Genomic DNA, 19,423 nt, shown 5'->3' on the forward strand with positions numbered 1-19,423 from the left:
CTTTAGTATTTTTAGTAAGTTTATCCAAGTTTACACAGACCTCTTGTGCTTCAGCCTCTGTCTCCTTCCAGATGGTATAAAACACTCGGAACAAGTCGGGACTGACCTGTTTCTGGTGTCCTATTGGAAAACAACACAATTTAGATCAGAATTTAGATCATTATTTTACAAGATAATAACTATGGGTTTCTAATTTTTTATACAGCTAAACGTCAGTTGTCAAGTTGTCAACGTCAAGTTAACTTAAACCCCTGTATACGCATCTTTTAGTTTAAAAGGGACAGTCTGGAATTTTGGACATAGGGCCTGATTTCCTAGTGAGCCAAAGTGTTGGAGACGTGTGGAGACACTTTTTAAAATATTCCATCCAGTCCTTGTATTATTACGCCAGACTGTTGATGTAAATGTCTGTGTCGATAGAATAATGTTTGAAATAAAACTAACTTTGCGCCACATGAATCGTCACATGTTGAGGGACTATTTTCTCAGCAGCAGCAGTGAAATTTTACATTGTCGGTAAGATAGGTGCTAGGTGATACCAGTCCGCCGCTGCCAAGCTTTCTATCAAGAAGTACAACTCTCTGCTGCTGCTCAGACATAAATCCTTCAAATGCAAGGTTGGTTTTACTTCTAAAATTATTCTATTAACAGAGACATTTACATCGACAGAGTGGTGTAATAACAGATTTGCTTCGGGTGTTTTGTGGAGTAAGTAAGACTGTTTTTTAGTGGCAGGCTAACTATGGCCATTGACATGCACTAGCCTAGCACCATCCACATGTCTCCAACACTCTGGCTCAGTAGGAAATTAGGTCCTATGTCCAAAATTCCAGACTGTCCCTTTAAACACTTTTTGCTGGACTTTTTCCTGTCCAAGATGATCAATAAGGCATAAAAACTGCATAAAACACAAATAATTATAATATTAAAGGTCCTATATTACACACAATTGACTCGAGACTGCTACTACTCAAAAAACAAACGAGGATTGTTTTGTTTCATTCACATGTGTTTGAGTAACCCTTTATTATTAGTCTATCTACATCTCCAAAGCTCAAAACGCTCTGTTCCACCTTGTGATGCCGTAAAGTGGTGATTTTCACAGATTGTGTTTTTTTTTTTTTTTTTTTGAGAGAAAAACACAGCCTATATATCCTACAGTTTGTGTGTTAAACATGTGTGAATGAAACAAAACACAACTCCAGGTTTGTTTTTGGTGGGAAAACAACATTATAGCACAGATCAGAAAAATATAGAGTATTATGGGCCCTTTAAGACTTAATAGACCAACTGACTAATGGCCTAATATACTGTTGCTTTCAAGAACAGTCTATCAGTTGCTGTTTCTGGCCAGTGTTTCCTCGAGTACAGCTTGAAGAGAAAGATAAGATAAATTCCAGCACTTATGTCCAAATGGGAACTCCAAGGGACACGTTCACACCATATTAAAAACATTCCCCTCCTTTTCTAGTTTATCTACCACACAGTTTCTTCCTTAACCAAACATCCACCGCAAAACCACATTTCCTTCGTCTGATACAGTAGCAATTTGTGGTTTCTTGTTGTTGTGAATGATCTGAGATTACAGGAATGTGACCAGGTTAGTTTGGCTCTAAATCTGGATGACACTTTGAATGCACCAAAGAAGCTACGTCATGAACTAGACCTGAGTCACTACCAGAGGTGAACCCAAGAGGACGTCGTAGTATACTGGCATTTCAAAATAAAATAACTGAGAAAGCTACACAACAAAAGAGTTCTTGAGAGAAAGTACATCATGGTTGAAAGTATATTAGTATATATTATAGCATAGTATTAGTAAGTATACAAAATGCAACTAACTAAACTTGTCTTTTATCTTTTTTTGTCTTAATTTGCTAGAAACTGTCATGTTTATAAAATGTGCTAAATAAATAAAGTGGATTAGATAGTTTAAATCAATTTTGTATTATTTATTGAGCTTTCAAATTATCTTAAAACTTTCTGACAGTGTTTGCAAATGTGTGCACTGTGTCTCTATGGTAACAGTTGAACATTCTGCTATACACACACTTCAATTAGCATGATGTAATTGCAAAAAAAAAAAAAAAAATCAATATTATGCTATAGACTTACTATTATTGCTGCTGATACTTTTAAAAGTGAATCAGGAAACAGCCAAACAGGCTTGAAAGACATGGTTAAAAAAGCAGAGTACCACTTTGTCCAAACATATTCCTCGATAAGTAAGATGAAAAAAAGTATACACAAAGTCTATGCACCTTTCATCGGTTACTTTCTTACTTGAAGTTTATCTTTTAAGGCACTAAAACATATTTTCCTGGTTAGTAACTTCTATTTATACAGCCTTGGTTACACCACAGAGAACCTTAAAGACAGGGTGAGGTAATAATTAACCCAGAGCATAAATGATTGCCAGGAAAAAGGAAAAAGTAGCTCCACATTAGAGTGTAGTGGAGCTTTACATAACCATACTTCTTACCTACGGTCATGGCGTCAAACAGCCTCTGAATGGTGCCCTGGTCTTTGACGATGCCGGATTCTTGGACACACTTCACAAACTCGTCCAGGTGCATGTAGGTTTTGGGTAGTTTGAACCTTTTCACCGTCCCGTCTTCGTAACTTTTACCATTTTGCGCTCGCTCTCGCTCCTGGTCGCGTTTCAGTCGGCTTATGAGGCGTTTGATCTCAGGCCGTTTTTCCATCTGTGAAGAAAATTAAAGTTTTTATGATTATCTAATTTCTACTTACTTTGGCCTGTTAATTTTCTGTTTTATAAATTATAGTTTTACATGAATCAAGAAGTAATTTGCGAGGAAAAGTTGAGAAATATGATGAAAATTCAGCAAAATTTACACGCAGTCACTTTTTTCAGTTACTTTAAACATTATTTCAGTAAAATAAAGGTGTTTTCTCATCAGATTATAATTTCTGTAAACTTTAGAGCAGTTTTGGCCCAATGTACTTTATGGTTCCAGGTATGAGATATGAAATTCCTTAGTGCTTTTTCAATTCTGCTTTAAGTGTAAATACTGTATATAACTTAGAAATGAAAATGACAAATTCTGCTGTGCTTGTTTTGTTTTTAAATTGAATGACCAAGTTATTTGATAGGCAGGGACAGGCCAAAATTTTGAATTAAAAATAAATAAAAAAAAGGTTCAATTGACAGAGATGAAATTTCAATGTGTGTTTTAGGTAATAATTTAATCTATACCACATTTGCTGTTGACCAATATTTGTTATTAAAGGTCCTTATGAAGCCAATATTTAGTTTGGGCCAAGGACCTGACTGATTTGTAATTCGAACAAATAAATGAAATTGCTTCAAATATGTCTAAATGTTCCTTATTGTTTTATTAATTGGAGAACACTTTCAAAGGAGCATTGTGTAAATTTTCTGTTGGAGAGTGCTTTTCTTCACAGAGGTATTATTGCTTTGTCTGGAATATTTCACAGTATGGCATTAAACCTTTACATCTTCAAGGAGACCAAACCAGACAAAGTTACAGGTCAGATCTGTGGAGAGGCGGCCCTGCTCACAGTCAGAATGCCTGTTTTTGTAGGAATTTTTGAGCTATAAAGCCACCTGTAATCAAATGAATGTAAGAGAGAGCTGTTTAATGTCACACTGTGGAACATTCCATATTCATAGAAACAAGCAGGTGACAGACCCCCAACCAAAAAGTTAGACAGTGCACCTTTAAATATGTATGATGGATAGAAAATCTTTCCTGTTTATTCAAAGTACAGTGCAGAAATAGTACATTTGTAAGTTTATTGAGCTCCGTGCTGCTCCTTGGGTTAACTTCAGGGCTCAATAATAAAATCAATACAAATGGAAGTATAAATATTTGACTAACCAGCATGCGCTCGGTCTCAGGCAGCGAGTCGACTAGAGACTTGACCATTTGAGAGGGAAAGATGTCAGCGTCTGTTTTGTAAAGACTCTGGAAATCTTCAAGAGCTTCAAGAGGCCGATTCGACACGGTGTTCACCAGACCACGCAAATAGTGATACCTGGACACAAACCAGTCAGACATAAGATAATGATAACGATGAACTTAGGGCCTGTTTACATGAGAACGCTTGTGGGTAAAAACAACAAAATATTTTAGTGGAAGTGCCTTTCGTTTGGATGGTGACGGCATTTTTGGGGTTTGAAAATGCAAAAATCTGAAACCACCCTCCAGAGTGGAAAAGTTGAATACACTCTGCCGTAGCATTTCTGTCTTCACTGCCCAAGACACAAAACTCTGGTCAGATCATCACCACCTAACTGCATGGTATGCATAACCAATTAAATTCCACACACTTTTGCGTCACCGTATGCACGATAAATGAAGATGCGACGCCACATTTGCGTCTTCTGTTCAGACCATCATCATATAAACAGAGCCTAAGAAATAAGTTAACCAGTTTTAACTTTTGCAGAAGACAAATTCCCCAAAGAAGATAATAAAATTAGGGGTGTCAAATTATCGCGTTAATTGCGATTAATTAATTAATTACAGTCATATTTAGCGCGTTATGTTTTTTAATCGCGTTAATCTCATTTTTAATCTCTAACTTTACTGTTTCTGTACGCGAGTTGCCTTATTATAAAATCTGTTTTTATGTGTTGTTGGGACAATAACACTTCGCTTCCGCAAACAATTGTGATTTTCTTTCTCGTTCTCGCCGCATCTGCGATAAACCTGCACACGTCTGATCTCTGAAAACATCACAACACAAACACAGAACAGACTCACCTTCACCTTCAACACTCTGAACCGCATCAGCGACACAAGAGCATTTTTTTTTTTTCTCGCTTAGTTTATGCAAATTAGCCATGCGGTTTTTCAAGTTTCGTTTCTGTGAGACTTGCACAAATCAGCATTAAACACATTATAATTTCAAACGAGCTGATGTGGCTCTAGAGTGTTCATGGTTTATATGTAATAATAATAATGTAATAATGAATTTAAATGAAAATACCTCAAGTTGAAGGCTTTTCTCAGCAATTTTTAGGTGAGATTAAAAAGAGATTAATTACATTAATTAATTACAGATCATAATTAATTAATCTCTCAATTTTTTTAATCGCCTGACAGCACTAAATAAAATATACCTTAAAAGTGCATTGTGTAACTTTTTGGTTGGGGGTTCGTCACCTGCTTGTTTCTATGGAGATGTCATTGCTGTGCCTGGAATGTCCCACAGTAATACAATTAAAAATATCTACCTCACATTTATTCAATTACAGGAGGTTTTAGAGCTCAAAAACACCTCGAAAAACAAACATTCTGACTGTGAGTGGGGTCACCTCTCCACAGATCTGACCTGTAACTTGGTCTCATTTGGTCTCCATGAAGATAGAAAGGTTTAATACCATACTGTGGAACATTCTAGAAAAAGCAATAACATCTCCACGAAGAAAAGCATCTGACAAACCCTCCACCAGAAAAGTTACACAAAGCATCTTTAAAGTGCCCATATTTACGCTATTTGTATTTGCACGCTATGTTATAATCTTGTTTCCTCATTAAAAACATACCCAGAATTGTGTTTTGTTTTCTGTGTAATATAAGATCTTTAACCTTCAGCTTAACTCAAGCTTAACTTCCCAACCTTATTGCTTCTTTGGGTGTTCCAGGTTTAGTTCCTGATTTAGTCCCAGTGGTGTCTGCGAAATTGTAAACGCTTCCTACAATACAATATTGAGGATTAAAATAACCAAACAATATTTTTTTTTCATCGTCTCTTTTACTTCCCCTGTCAGTGTGGATGATGTTCTGTATTTCATGAACAGGTTTATCTACAACAAGAGCTTCTTTACCTGGCGAGCAGTGCTGCCTCTTCAGGTGGGGTGGAGTCGATGGCGCTCTTCAGTGCATCGACCATGTTTAGATAATACTTTTGGACATAATGATACGCCAACGGAGGGGGGAAATCTGGGAGCTTGAACATTTTGACTGGCTTGTTTTGAAATTTTAAACCTGTAAAGAAACAGAAAAGGCACATTTAAAACTGCATTATTTAAGGGTGCACTGTGTAACTTTTCAGGTGGAGGGTCTGTCACCTGCTTGTTTCTATGGATATGTCATGTTCCACAATATGACATTAAACAGCTCCACCTTACATTTATTCAATTGCAGGCGTTCTTATAGCTCAAAAATACCAAGAAAAATAGACATTCTGACTGTGAGCAAGACTGCCTGCCTCTCCACAGAGCTGACCCGTAACTTGGTCTTGTATGGCCTCAATGAAGATAGAAAGGTTTAATACCACACTGTGAAACATTCCAGACAAAGCAATAACATCTCTATGAGGAAAAGCATTTGAAGGACCCTCCACCAAAAAAGTTGCACAATGCACCTTTAAGTGGATGGATTCTAATAACATTGCAGAATTAACATTACGTTTAGGAGATTGTTGTTCGTTAGTATGTGGACCACATATTAATCTATAGTGATTATTGGTATGTTATTTAGTGCAGTGTTTCCCAAAGACTGGGTCGCAAGAATTTTTTGGGGGTGTTGGCTTGTCACAATCTGCAATATACAGGGCTACATTTAATGTCCAAATAGATGACTTATAAATCCTTTTATTGCTTGTTCAATGACTGTTTTCATTGTTTAAAACTTGAGTAATACTAATTGTTCAGAGAGACATGATCACTCAGTCAACAATAAAATATCCTCTTTCAATAATGGTCAAATCCAGCTTTATTTTGTGATTTACGAATAATGTCTATTGACTTGGGTCGCAAAGGATTATGACTTTTAAAATATGGGTCCCCAGAAAAAAAGTTTGGGAAACACTGACTTAGTGGTCATTTAGGTATACGGTCAGGTTTATGAAGCACTTATTAATGTGTATTAGGATAATAGTTGAGATAATGTGGAAAATTACTAAATGAAAAGAGTATATACAGTATATTTAATGGCTAAATAGTTAAATACAGTAGTTAAATAGTACAGTAGTAGTAGTAATACAGTAGTTAAATATCAAATATGTCATAATATCTTGGTAAACACTAACAAATATCAACTTTGCATATCAATTTCTACTAGTTAGCCATTAATAAGTGGTCGTTTAAAGGTGCATTGTGTAACTTTTTGGTGGAGGGTCTGCCAAATTCTTTTCTCCATAGAGATGCTATTGCTTTGTCTGGAATGTTTCATAGTATGGCATTAAACTTTTCTGTCTTCATAAGGACCAAACCTGACCAAGTTAGAGTCAGATTTGACCCTGTTCACAGTCAGAATGCCTGTTTTTCTGGGAATTTCTGAGCTATAAAACCACCTGTAAATGAATAAATGTAAGGTAGAGTTGTTTAATATCACACTGTGGAACATTAACATATCCATAGAAACAAGCAGGTGATGAACCCAACCAATAAACTTTTAAATATAATAGATTTTTGGTCTTTTTCTGACCTATATCTGGAGTCATTTTCCTGAGTGAGGCAGGTCGGCAGGGGATGACGACAGTGAGAGTGTCTGCTGTGGGCTGTTGCAGATTGGGCATGCTAGCTCCCAGTTTCTTGCTCAGTCTGTGGTCGGGGCTGGTGTAGCTGCTGTATCCGCTGCGGGACAGTTCGGACATCGGGGGGCGCCGTGACGGGGTCTCGGTCATGGCGCGGTTTCTACAAAAGGTCACATTGTTGACGTCAGTGAGAGAGCATGGACAATAGAGAATTACACAGAAGATGAAGTCACAGCAACAGCAACTAAAGCCTAACGTTACTCTACATTCTAATTGAAAAACATGCTTCTAAACTTTATATATTTACATTTAAAGGGGCTATATTACACAAAATTGGCTTGTGAGCTTTAAGCCATGTTATAATGCTGTTACCTCCTCAAAAACATACCTTCAGTTGTGTTTTGTTTCATTCAACTAAATTTTGAGTAATTCTTTATTACTAGTCTGTCTACATCTCCAAACTCAAAATGCTCTGTTCCACCTTGTGATGTCATGACATGGTAGTTTTTAAAGTTAAAGGGACAGTTCGGGATTTTGGACATAGGACCTCTTTTCCTAGTTAGCCAGAGTGTTGAAGACGTGTGGAGACAGTTTTTTAAATATTCCATCCAGTCCTTGTATTTGCAGAGGTCGCTGGTGCTAGGCTTGTGCATGTCAGTGGTCATAGTTATCCTGCCACTACAAACAGTCTTACCCACTCCACAAAACACCCAAAGCAAAACTATTATTACACCAGACTGTCGATGTAAATGTCTGTGTTGATAGAATAATGTTTGAAATAAAACTAGCCTTGCATCGCGAGAAATAGTCACACGTTGAGGGACTATTTTCTCACATCAGTCCGCTGCTGCCGAGCTTTCTATCAGGAAGTACAACTCTCTGCTGCTGCTCAGACATAAATCCATCAAATGCAAGGTTGGTTTTACTTCTAAAATTATTCAATCAACACAAACATTCACATCGACAGTCTGGTGTAATAATAGATTTGCTTCAGGTGCTTTGTGGAGTGGGTAAGACTGTTTTTAGTGGCAGGCTAACTATGGCCATTGACATGCACTAGCCTAGCACCAGTGACCTCTGCAAATACAAGGACTGGATGGAATATTTTAAAAAAGTGTCTCCATGCGTTTCCAACTCTCTGGCTCACTAGGAAATGAGGCCCTATGTCCAAAATTCTAAACTGTCCATTTAACAGCTCCTTTTACCTTCTGTTTAGTAGAGATTGGCAATGCCTGAGCTGAAATTATCCAAATGATTCTGGTGAAAGTGACCATTATGACTAAGCTCAATCATCTAAGTGAGATCTTGTCCATCGTAAAGATAACCCTGTGCGTTTTTATGGCCTCTCTGCTGCCCGGATACAAGTCCCTGTTAGGTCTAACCATGGAAACTCACCTGTGGGCATGGTTACGCATGCTCTGCTCCATTCGACTGTAGGTGTCGCTCTTCCTGTTCAGCCTGTCCCGCAAGAACGAGTGGAAGATATGGGTTTCTAAGACCTGAGCACACAAAAGGCTTTATTGTGGCTGGGCTCTCCAGGAACAAATGAAAGACTTATTTACAGGTGCATTCTGTAACTTTTCTAGCGGGGTCCGTCACCTGCTTGTTTCTATGGAGATGTCATTCCTCTGCCTGGAATGTGTCACAGTATGGCATTAAACAGCTCTACTTAACATTTATTAAATTACAGGTGGTTTTATAGCTTTAAAATACCTAGAAAAACAAGCATTCTGACTAGGCCTGTAACGATAACAGATTTTGCTGGACGATTAACTGACCAAGAATTTATTGCGATAAATGTTAATATTGATATTTTGAGACAATTTTCAACTAATATAATGACCATGGAATAAAAATGCAAATACACCCTCTCATAGATCAGTAAACCTCACTTTTTAAAGAACATTTAACACAGGAACTTCAAAACAAGAAAAAACAACAGGCCTAAATAAAAATAGCCTAATGTGGTCTGGCTCACAGCAAGGACTTGTTAACAAAAGTGCACTTGAATAAACCATTGCTGAACTGTTACAGGCCTATATCTGACTGTGAGTGGAGTTGCCTTTGCACAGATCTGACCTGTAACTTGGTCTGCTTTGGTCTCCATGAAGATAGAAAGGCATTTGACGGACCTTCCACCGAAAAGTTACACAATGCACCTTTAAGCAACATTTCTTTGATTTAGAACTTTGGTACATTAGACCATTGCATTAATAATAATTGCATAATAAAATTTACATTTATAGATTAAGCTGTAAAGTAAACACATTTTAACTGTGATTTGGACATTTAAAAATGTAATTAAAAAAATACAGAGAAAATGGTAACACTTTATTTTAGGGTACACTTATTAACATCTAAGTACCTGCTAATCAGTATAGTTGTAGATGGTTAATTTGTCATTAATTAGTATTTATTCAGCCCTTATTAATGTCTAATTCCTCATAAGCTTATTCTGGTATTAGTTAGACATTTACAAACACATATTAATACACTCCTTATTACTGCTGTTTGATACTAAGACATTTTTGTCCATGAATTATGATTCTAATAAGCTTTTGGTAATAATGTGTTATTAAAGACTATTAGCACAAGAAATGTAGTTTTAACTTATTTGCACTTAATAAATGTAGCTTAGTCTTATGTAATAAAACACTCTCTATTAGGTGTTACTCCAAATAACCATAAATTAAGTAAGCTAAATATATTAAGTGCAAATAAGTAAAAACTACATTTCTTATGCTACTAGTCTTTAACAACATGCTTATTACCAAAAGCTTATTAGAATCAAAATTCATGAACAAAAATGGCCTAGTATCAAAATAATAAGCAATAATAAAGTGTATAAATATTAAAGTGTTTGTAAATGTCTAACTAATAGCAGAATAATCTTATGGGCAATTAGACATTAATAAAGGCTGAATAAATACTAATTAATTACAAATTAAACATCTACAACTATGCTAATTAGCAGGTAGTTAGATAAGTAAGTGTACCCGAGAAAATAATAAAGTGTTACCGAGAAAATAAAACCAAGCTGTTATGGGTGCTTGTTCTGCTTTCAGAACCTGACCTCTTTAACCTATTACACAGAATTGGCTCTTGTGTTCTAGCCTTGTTATGATGTTGTTGCCTCCTCAAAAACAGACCTCCAGTTGTGTTTTGTTTCATTCACACTTGCATGAGCAATCCTGAATTATCTGTCTACATTTCCAAATCTCAAAATGCTCTGTTCCACCTTATGATGTCATGTAGTGGCAGTTTTCAAGTTAACAGCTACATTTATACCTTTTGTTCAGCAGAGATTGGCAATACCAGGTCTGAAGACATCCAAATGATTCTAGTGAAGGTGTATGGAGTTTAAAAACACAGTGGAGCACTTCCTGTATTACCACATGACATCACAAGGTGAAACAGAGTGTTTTCTGTTTGAGAGCAGAACTCAGCTTAAATATGCAGGAGTTGTGCAAATGAAACAAAACATAACACAACAGAAAATGGCGTAATAAATAAACATTATATTTTAAAACATTGATCACAAAACATTACTAATGAAAAACTAAGGCTATAAATAATCTGCTGCTACTTATAGGTGTCGTAAAAATAGTGACATTATTTGCTCATAATACTGAAAGAGGCTTGGTTTTGATCATTTCCTTTATTATGTAATACCTTCTTGTAAAATAGTTGGTCGGCTGGTTCACGGGTCCTAAGAAACTCTTCACTGTTGAAAACTCTGTGCTCATGGTTAAGGAAGTCCTGGACACCCCTAATAAAAAAATCAAAAGACAAAAATTATAGCAATTTTAATGATTACTTGATTACTTTAAGGCCACTCCAGAAATTCCCCACAGAACTCATACTTGAAGATGTTGACAACCAGCTCGAGTGCGATGTTTTGTATCTGAGTGTTGAGTCTCCGCAGCCAGTCTCTGCGCTGGGTCCTTATCACGTTCACGTCTGTCCCTGATCCAAGATGGCACAGCTCTAAATCATAGTGAATCTGAAGACTCTCCACTCTGAAAACAGAACAAAAAAAAAAAACACAAGTCATACTCTCCTAACTGGCTGCAATGAGTCAATAGAGCTTTATTAAGTAACATGCTTTCAAGACTTTTAATTATAGTTCTGCCTTGATCCTTGACTCACAAACTATTTCCAGTAAAAAGTAACTGTGTGAAAGGTGACCCAGTGCATCTTTAAATATATGTTCACCCATAATCTACTTTTCCTTAAGCGAAGATTAATATCATGCAGTGAAAATGCTGTATTATCACATGACATCACAAGGTGGAACAGAGTGTTTTCTGTTTGAGAAAAGAACAAAGCCTAAATATGCAGGGTTTGTGAGTTACACACGTGTGAATGAAACAAAACACAACTCCAGGTTTGTTTGTGATGAGGAAACAACATCATAACACAGATCAGATCAGTAATATGAATTTGTGTATCATTCGTTCATTTGTTTTTCAAAATAAAACCAAAAATAAGAAAACGAAAAAGCAACTGTTTTCTTCATTATTTGTCTCCTAAACCAAAATGAAAAACACTTTTAGTTTTTTCAGTTTTCGATTTTGTGTTTAAATGAATAATGGAAAAAAACGGATAACGGCTGTTTCCTGTTTCCATGACTTAATCAGCGATGCCAAACTGAACCAGGATTCAATCAGGACTAAACCAGGTTCCGGTCTCAGTCCCGGTCTAATCCTGGTCTAGTCCCAGTCTCAGTCCCGGTCTGGTCCAGGTTTGGTCCCAGTCTCAGTCCTGGTCTCAGTCCCGGTCTCAGTCCCGGTCCTGGTCTGGTCTCAGTCTCGGTCCCGGTCTCAGTCCCAGTCCCAGTCCCAGTCCCAGTCCAGTCTCAGTCCTAGTCTCAGTCCTAGTCTCAGTCCTAGTCTCAGTCCCGGTCTGGTCCTGATCACCTGACAGTCTACGTGGGCACACCTCCGGGCCCATACCAACACTCAGTCCTGTTTTAGTCCTGGTTCAGTCCATATGCGGCGCAAAAGTCCGGCATCGCAGTTTAAGTCATGGAAACGAGAAACGTTTTTTCCATTATTCATTTAAGCACAAAATTGAAAACTGAAAAAACAAATCATTACTTGTTTTTTTCATTTTGGTTGTGGAGACAAATAATGAAGTTTTTTTTTTTTTTCCATTTTGTTATTTTTGGTTTTATTTTGAAAAACTAATGAACAAATGATACATGGATTCATAAGGGCCCTTTGATTTGAGTTCTTCCTTGACGCTTGACTCACAAACCTCATAATTCCCTGTATATAGAATCGGCTAATTAGTAAACATGTGTGTACTGTTTAAAATTAGATTAAAGGTTGTATAGAGGATTTTCCAAGGAACGAGAAATCCAGCGACTGTTTGTCCTTTTTCAAATGTTGCGCATGCGTGAAACCACCCCCCCTCCCCTACAGCTCCCTACGTAGAAACGCCTTCTCCCGCCTCCTCACTACGCCAGAAACAGGTTTGTTTACAGCCGGTGAGCTGCACATGACTTGTAAACAACTAACTACAGTGTTGGTTAGGCAAGGCGGAGAAGTGAGGAGCGGGTGTGCGGACATTTCGTTCGCGGACGAGAAGTGAGGAGCAGGGAGAAGAGCGGAGCAGGGAGAGAGGAGAGAGAGAGGGGAGAGGAGAGAGGAGAGGGGAGCGGTGCGCGGAGATTCCGTGCCCGTAGAAGTGAGGAGAAGGGGAAGAGCGGAACGGGCAGCGGGGACAGGAGTAGGAAAGGGGAGCAGAGAAGGTTGCGCGGAGATTCAGTGCGAATGAACTAGCTACAACACGCAGCAGCAAGCGGACTCTTTCTTTGCCTTGAAAATTACGTTTTCAGACATAGGATATCGCTTTCGTGTCCTGAAAAACGTTTGACTAGCTCTTGGAAATAAAGTACGTTTTCATAATAAGCAGAAGTTACCTGTCCAGGAGTAATTTGGCGACCAATGCGTCAGTCTTTAGACCCTGCGTCTGCTTCAGTCGCGCCATCGCTGGAATGAATCTACAAGAATCACCTTAGTTTGGCTTCGCTGCTTTTCCCCTTGTCTTCTTCTTTCAGCGACCTCAAAAACGGACTTTCTTTTGCGGCTAACTGCTCCTGGATTCTTGTCTGCCATTGCAACAAACTTTGTGCTAACTGCGAGGAAGATATAGGTCAAAAAAAGCCGCTAAGAACTGTTGCATTGGTGGAGTAAACAGCGTCTGTGCGTCTTGCGTCTGTGGACTGCGTGACAGGCGTACGTAAACCACGTACCGGCGGCGCGCAGGCAGGTCAGTTACGCTAGAAACGTAGGGAGTTTGATTGATAGCCTGTCAGCTAACAGATAACGAGGCCGTGTCGTTATCTATTGGCAAATGTTTAGCTGGCCCCACCACGTCCAGAGTTGATGAATTTTATTCTCTTTTTTTTGGTCATCATAATTACAAGGCTACTGCACCTCTATAATGCTATCATTGACAACTTGAAACAAAAAAAACAAAAAAAAATCCTCCATACAACCTTTAAAACACATGACCACATTAAAAACACCTTGAAATAAAGCTCTCGGCAGCGTGCAAAGGGACAGCTGGGAGTTCAATGCTGTCAGACCAGGATGACTGAATCACGCCCTCATCGACATTCACCAAGATGAGGTCCTCTGTCTCCTGTGAGCAAGAAACGACAAAGACAGCCATTTATCTGATGGGTTTAACACTGAGCATTGTGTACAGTCAGAACAGTGATAAATGCAGCCACTGTTTAAAATGCAACCTCAACGCAATTACTTAAACATACTCGGGTTGCTGCTGAAGGCTTTGGACAGAGTGAAAGCAGTGTTTGATTTAAAAGTGCACATCTACACAATACAGTTACAGGATTTTATCACATTTGAAGCTAAGACCGGTTTATTTCATGATTTATTTTGAACCAATTTGACTTTTTTCACATTAAAAAAGCAGATATTGGCACTGTTCCATGTATGACATTAAACAGCTCTACTTAACATTTATTAAATTACAAGTGTTTTTATAGCTTAAAAACAGCTAGAAAAACAGGCATTCTGACTGAGCGGGGTCACCTCTCCACAGATCTGACCTGTAACTTGGTCTCGTTTAGTTCCCATGAAGATAGAAAGGTTTATTGCCATACTGTGAAACATTCCAGACAAAGCATTAACATCTCCATGGAGAAAAGTGTTTGACAGACCCTCCAGCAAAAAGTTACATAATACAACTTTAAGCAACATGGTCCCGATCTCAGTCCCGGTCTCAGTTCCAGTCTCAGTCCCAGTCTGATCCCGGTCTCAGTCCCCGGTCTCAGTCTCCGGTCTCAGTCCCCGGTCTCAGTCCCCGGTCTCAGTCCCAGTCTGGTCCCGGTCTGGTCCCGGTCTCAGTTCTGATCACCCGACAGTTTACGCGGGTGCACCTCCAGGCCCATCCCGACACTCAGTCCTGTTTCAGTCCTGATCCAGTCCTGGTCCAGTCCTGGTCCAGTCCTGGTCAGTCCTGGTCCAGTCCTGGTCCAGTCCTGGTCCAGTCCTGGTCCAGTCCGTTCCATACTCAATAAAATAAAGATAATACAAAGACAACAGAAACATACTTTACAATTAGGGATGTAACGATATCCAAGTCTCATGATACAATAACGTCACGGTACAATATTTATTGCGATATTTTCTGGAGGCTAACAGAATTGTTAATATGCTACTTTTTCCTCTTGAAATGCCTTGACAAGACTTAATCCAAAGAACTAAGACTTAAAAGTGCTCAGAACTGTTATTTCTTCATGTAGTCACTGAAATGGAGCAAAGGATCATGGTCGATGTAGTTCCCTCTGTCTTTGTTTTGCTATTGCTGCAAGATAACTCTTAATTTAAGCAAAGAGACTTGTAATTCGATATTTTGTGATGGTCCACGATATTATTGTGAGAACTTGGGCGATAGGATATCACGATATTTCAGTTATTGTTACACCCCTATTTACAATTAGACAAAAACACAAATTGGAAAATGTGGTATGTAGCATTTTAGATCTCAAAGATAACTTAATTTGAGATCAAATAATAACTAAACATAATAATATTTGAGTTGAAAAACTAGTGAAATTCTAAAGATCTGTTATATGTGCATTTTAAAAAAAATCATTTTCACTGTTTTGCAAGAAGAGTTCTTATGTGCATGCATATTGTATTACACTGACTGCATACTAACATTTACTAAATGTCACAACTCATTGTACAAGATCCCTGCTGGATTGTCCATCTTTGTCTGGGCCCTTTGTGCAAACTGGGGCGCAGTCACAACGGAGATGAAAATTACATGAATCAAAGCTTTAAAATATAATCTGTTAACATTACGCAACAACACGAACGCCGGATCAGGAAATATTTTGTGAATTAAAAGGTGCACTGTGGAACTGTGGAGATGTTACAGCTTTGCCTGGAATGTTCTACCGTATGGCATTAAACTGATCTATATCGTGTTAAAGGTGTTTTTGTTGCTATCTTGAAACAGGGTTTAGTTTAAAGGTCCTTTGTTGCAAAATATACTTTAACCTGTGTAAAAATGTTGCTCCTCTCTCAAAAACACACCTGGAGTTGTGTTTTATTTCATTCACACATTTGAATAGCCATTTATTATTAGTCTGTCTACATCTCCAAAGCTCAAAATACTCTGTTCCACCTTGTGATGTCATGAAGTAGTAGCAATTTTCAAGTTAACGCCTACATTTGACCTTTTCGTCAGGAGAGTATGGCAATTGCAGGGCTGAAATTATCCACATGACTATAGTGAAGATGCATGGAGTTTAAAAACAAAGTAGAGAACACCATTATTACCACATGACATCACAAGGTGGTTGTTTTCTGCTTGAGAGAAGAACTCGAGTCTAAATATGCATGGATTGTGTGTTACAATATGTGTGAATGAAACAAAACACAACTTCAAGTATGTGTTTGACAAAGGCAAAACTTCACCATGACCTCTATGACCACCTTTAAAAGTTTAAATATCACTACAATGTCAATATGTCTTTGTGGTTTGTGGTTTTATGTGAACAGGAAACTCACTGCAGCCACTTCTTCAAAATGACAGACGTGACAGCCCATAAGAAAAGCAGTGGGAGCCATGAGGAAATCCAGCATTCCCCTGGCCAGTACAGGGACATAGGGCTGCTGCCAGGACAGAGGCTAAGAGAGGACACAAACACATTATAAAAGCACGTTTAATAACATTACATAGGCCTTGATGTAAATTTGATCTAAATGAAAGTGCTGTTGGCTGACCTGCAGATATATGAGTAGACTTTCAGCCACTAGAGTTAATCTGGACCAGTCAGAGGAGAAGAAAACCATCCTTTGTTCTTGAAGGAGGCAGGAGAGGATCTAAAGAAAGAGAAATAAAACGTGTTTGTAGCTCCCAGTTTAATGAGTTTATTAAATAGGATAGGACAAATAACAAGAAATAAGTGGCCATTTGAAGTTTTTGACTATTGATGAAAACATCTTATACCGTCACATAACATTGGAATTTACTGATTTTATTTTTGTATTTACTTTTGTGTATTGTTCTTTCAAAAAATGTCAACTAAACCTAAGTATGTTTCTTTGCGCCCTTTTTATAACCAACTGCTTCGCGGCAAAAATGTACCTATAGTTTAGTACAAGACTGTAAACATAGCATAGACTGTATACTCCCTTGGCATTTGGATCCAGTCAAATGAAACTCATGAGGCTTGCAGTTATAGGAGCGAATTTGGAGCCAGCTCCATATTAAGAAATATGAAATAAAAACACTAGGATCATGTAGGTGGTTAATACAAACATTTTAAGTCCAAAATGAGCAGCCTGACAGCAACAGTTACAGATAGAGGGGTAACATTTTCTCAATACAAAGTGAACTAGATCCAGTCAGTGGAGCTGGAAGCATGCCCATGGTCACTTCTTATTTGGCATGCAGCAGTTAGTGGGTTAGCTATGTCCATTTACGTATATACCAGTATACAGCCTTTGAGACATAGACTATATATTGTTTAGTATCAGGCATATTTTTAAACAATTGCAATGTTGTAATGACAAAAACAGGTAGGATTGTAATATGTTCTCAATTACCTGCAGTAAAGTTGCATGAGAAAAACAAAGAAAAGGAAGATGGAGGTCAAGGTCTATAACAGGACTGTCCTGATCCTCTCTGGACGGAAGGACCACTTGGAGAGGTTGAAGGTTGAACGACTGAAAAACAAAACAAAAAAAAACATGATATTAATAAAAAGTTGTATTAAGTTATAATTATTATTAAGTTGTAATAAGTTGTAAAAGGCCCATATTATGCTATTTTATGATCAATAATATGTAATGTTGTTTCCTCATCACAGACATACCTGGAGTTGTGTTTTGTTTCAGTCACACATGTTTAACACACAAACTCTGCATATTTAGGCTGAGTTCTTCTTTCCACTCTGTCTGGCTGTTGTGTTAAACTGTGTTAAACTGCTTCAATGACGTGAACAGTTGGATGGCACAGAACTTTCTACAACTCAACAGTCCCAAATCTGAAATCATTTTAATAATTTCCCCCCAATTCACCTTCCGTATCATCAATAGTCTTGGCCCTCTCGCTCCCAGCATCACCCCTGCTGCCAGAAACCTTGGCGTCATTTTTAACTTTCACCTCAATTCCCCCTTCACATCAAAACAAGTCACACAATCCTGTTTTCTCCACATCTGCACAGTTAGCAAATTCAAAACTCCAGGTGTGTTTTTGAGAAGATAACAACATTATAACATGGTTAAAAGCTCACAATGATCCATTTTGTGTAATATAGAAAAAAAAAGAAAATATGGATCTTTACCACATGGAGCTGTCCTGGAGGCGGTAATGGGACTAGTGATAATTTTGCAGAAAACTCTTTGATTTTCTCTTCAAAATCTGACTGTCGGGCCGGCCGCAGCTGGACCAGAAGACTGAATGACAAAGCATTTTAGTAACACAATAAGGAGGCTTATCTTAAGACGACATCAATATTAAATGAGTCTTACCATGATAAACAGTCTCTCAGAGCGTTGTAATAGGGGAACTTGGAGATGACACAGATTGCAAAGGGAGTGAAAAGACGATGTTTGGTTGAATTCCATCTGTGACCATTCTCCTGACAAGCCTATGATACAAATATATTGTTAGTTTTATATTTTATAGCTTGTAGGCTCTGCGCTGTCCGAGACTTTAATCTGAGCTTTATTTTAACACAGTTTGACCAGAAAGAAATGATTTGTGCTGTTAAACATGTCAATTTTGTTTTGGCAACACCTCAACAAGACCATGAACTCGTATTGATCACAGTATTCTGAAAATGTGTTCCTTAAATCCATTTTGTATTTTTTCTTGACATTCATTTCTATCTGGTTGTGTTTGCAAATGTGTGCATCGTGTCTCCATGGCAACTGGTGAAAATACCGCCAATATGCATACAGGTTGCACACCCCCAGCATGATGTCATGATGTCACTGCAAAGTATCAATTGCTTCATACAAAGAGAGTAATTACTGTATTCATACTAACCTGTACAGCCCTGTAGTACTGAGCCACCACTCCATGGGTTCGGTTTCCAAACAAGTCGGTAAAAACCAGGAAGTGGTAAGTGTCTTCTTTTTGCTCACTGGCCAATTGAAGACCACCTATTTCAAAGACGGAACAGAGAAACATGCAAGAAAAACTAGTTAGTGCTAAAATAAAATATGCTTGGTCTTTGTATAGATATATGCAGCGGCGGTATTATAGCATCAGTGGTAGAATGTAAAAGTAGTAAAGTACTATACTAAGTAAGAAATTGAGGTGGTAGAATTTACAGTTTACTTTTATGTCACTAGATTTGAGTAGATTTGAGAGTATGTATCTATACTTTTTTGTTTGCTTGTTTGTTTGTTAGTTTATTTTTTAACTTTTTTTTGTCTTTACTTTCTACTCTGCTACA

The 19,423-nt window shown here is 37.9% G+C and overlaps 1 protein-coding gene across 1 annotated transcript in view; it reads right to left on the bottom strand.

Moving 5' to 3' along the window:
* Positions 1–19,423, bottom strand: part of dennd3a (DENN/MADD domain containing 3a) — a 44,638-nt gene that overhangs the window by 15,357 nt on the left and 9,858 nt on the right. The window contains exons 5-19 of the mRNA XM_055157494.1: positions 19,012–19,127; positions 18,492–18,610; positions 18,305–18,416; positions 17,565–17,684; positions 16,740–16,838; positions 16,524–16,643; positions 14,006–14,121; positions 11,334–11,489; positions 11,143–11,239; positions 8,866–8,969; positions 7,422–7,630; positions 5,819–5,978; positions 3,864–4,020; positions 2,483–2,705; positions 41–120 (exon numbers count right to left, since the gene is read on the bottom strand). Of these exons, the coding sequence (XP_055013469.1) occupies positions 41–120; positions 2,483–2,705; positions 3,864–4,020; positions 5,819–5,978; positions 7,422–7,630; positions 8,866–8,969; positions 11,143–11,239; positions 11,334–11,489; positions 14,006–14,121; positions 16,524–16,643; positions 16,740–16,838; positions 17,565–17,684; positions 18,305–18,416; positions 18,492–18,610; positions 19,012–19,127 (1,988 nt within the window). The remainder of the gene's footprint in view (positions 1–40; positions 121–2,482; positions 2,706–3,863; positions 4,021–5,818; positions 5,979–7,421; positions 7,631–8,865; positions 8,970–11,142; positions 11,240–11,333; positions 11,490–14,005; positions 14,122–16,523; positions 16,644–16,739; positions 16,839–17,564; positions 17,685–18,304; positions 18,417–18,491; positions 18,611–19,011; positions 19,128–19,423) is intronic.

Source organism: Boleophthalmus pectinirostris, unplaced genomic scaffold (genome assembly GCF_026225935.1).
Source record: "Boleophthalmus pectinirostris isolate CB_2022bp ecotype Guang Dong unplaced genomic scaffold, ASM2622593v1 HiC_scaffold_21, whole genome shotgun sequence".
Classification (NCBI taxonomy): Eukaryota; Metazoa; Chordata; class Actinopteri; order Gobiiformes; family Gobiidae; genus Boleophthalmus; species Boleophthalmus pectinirostris.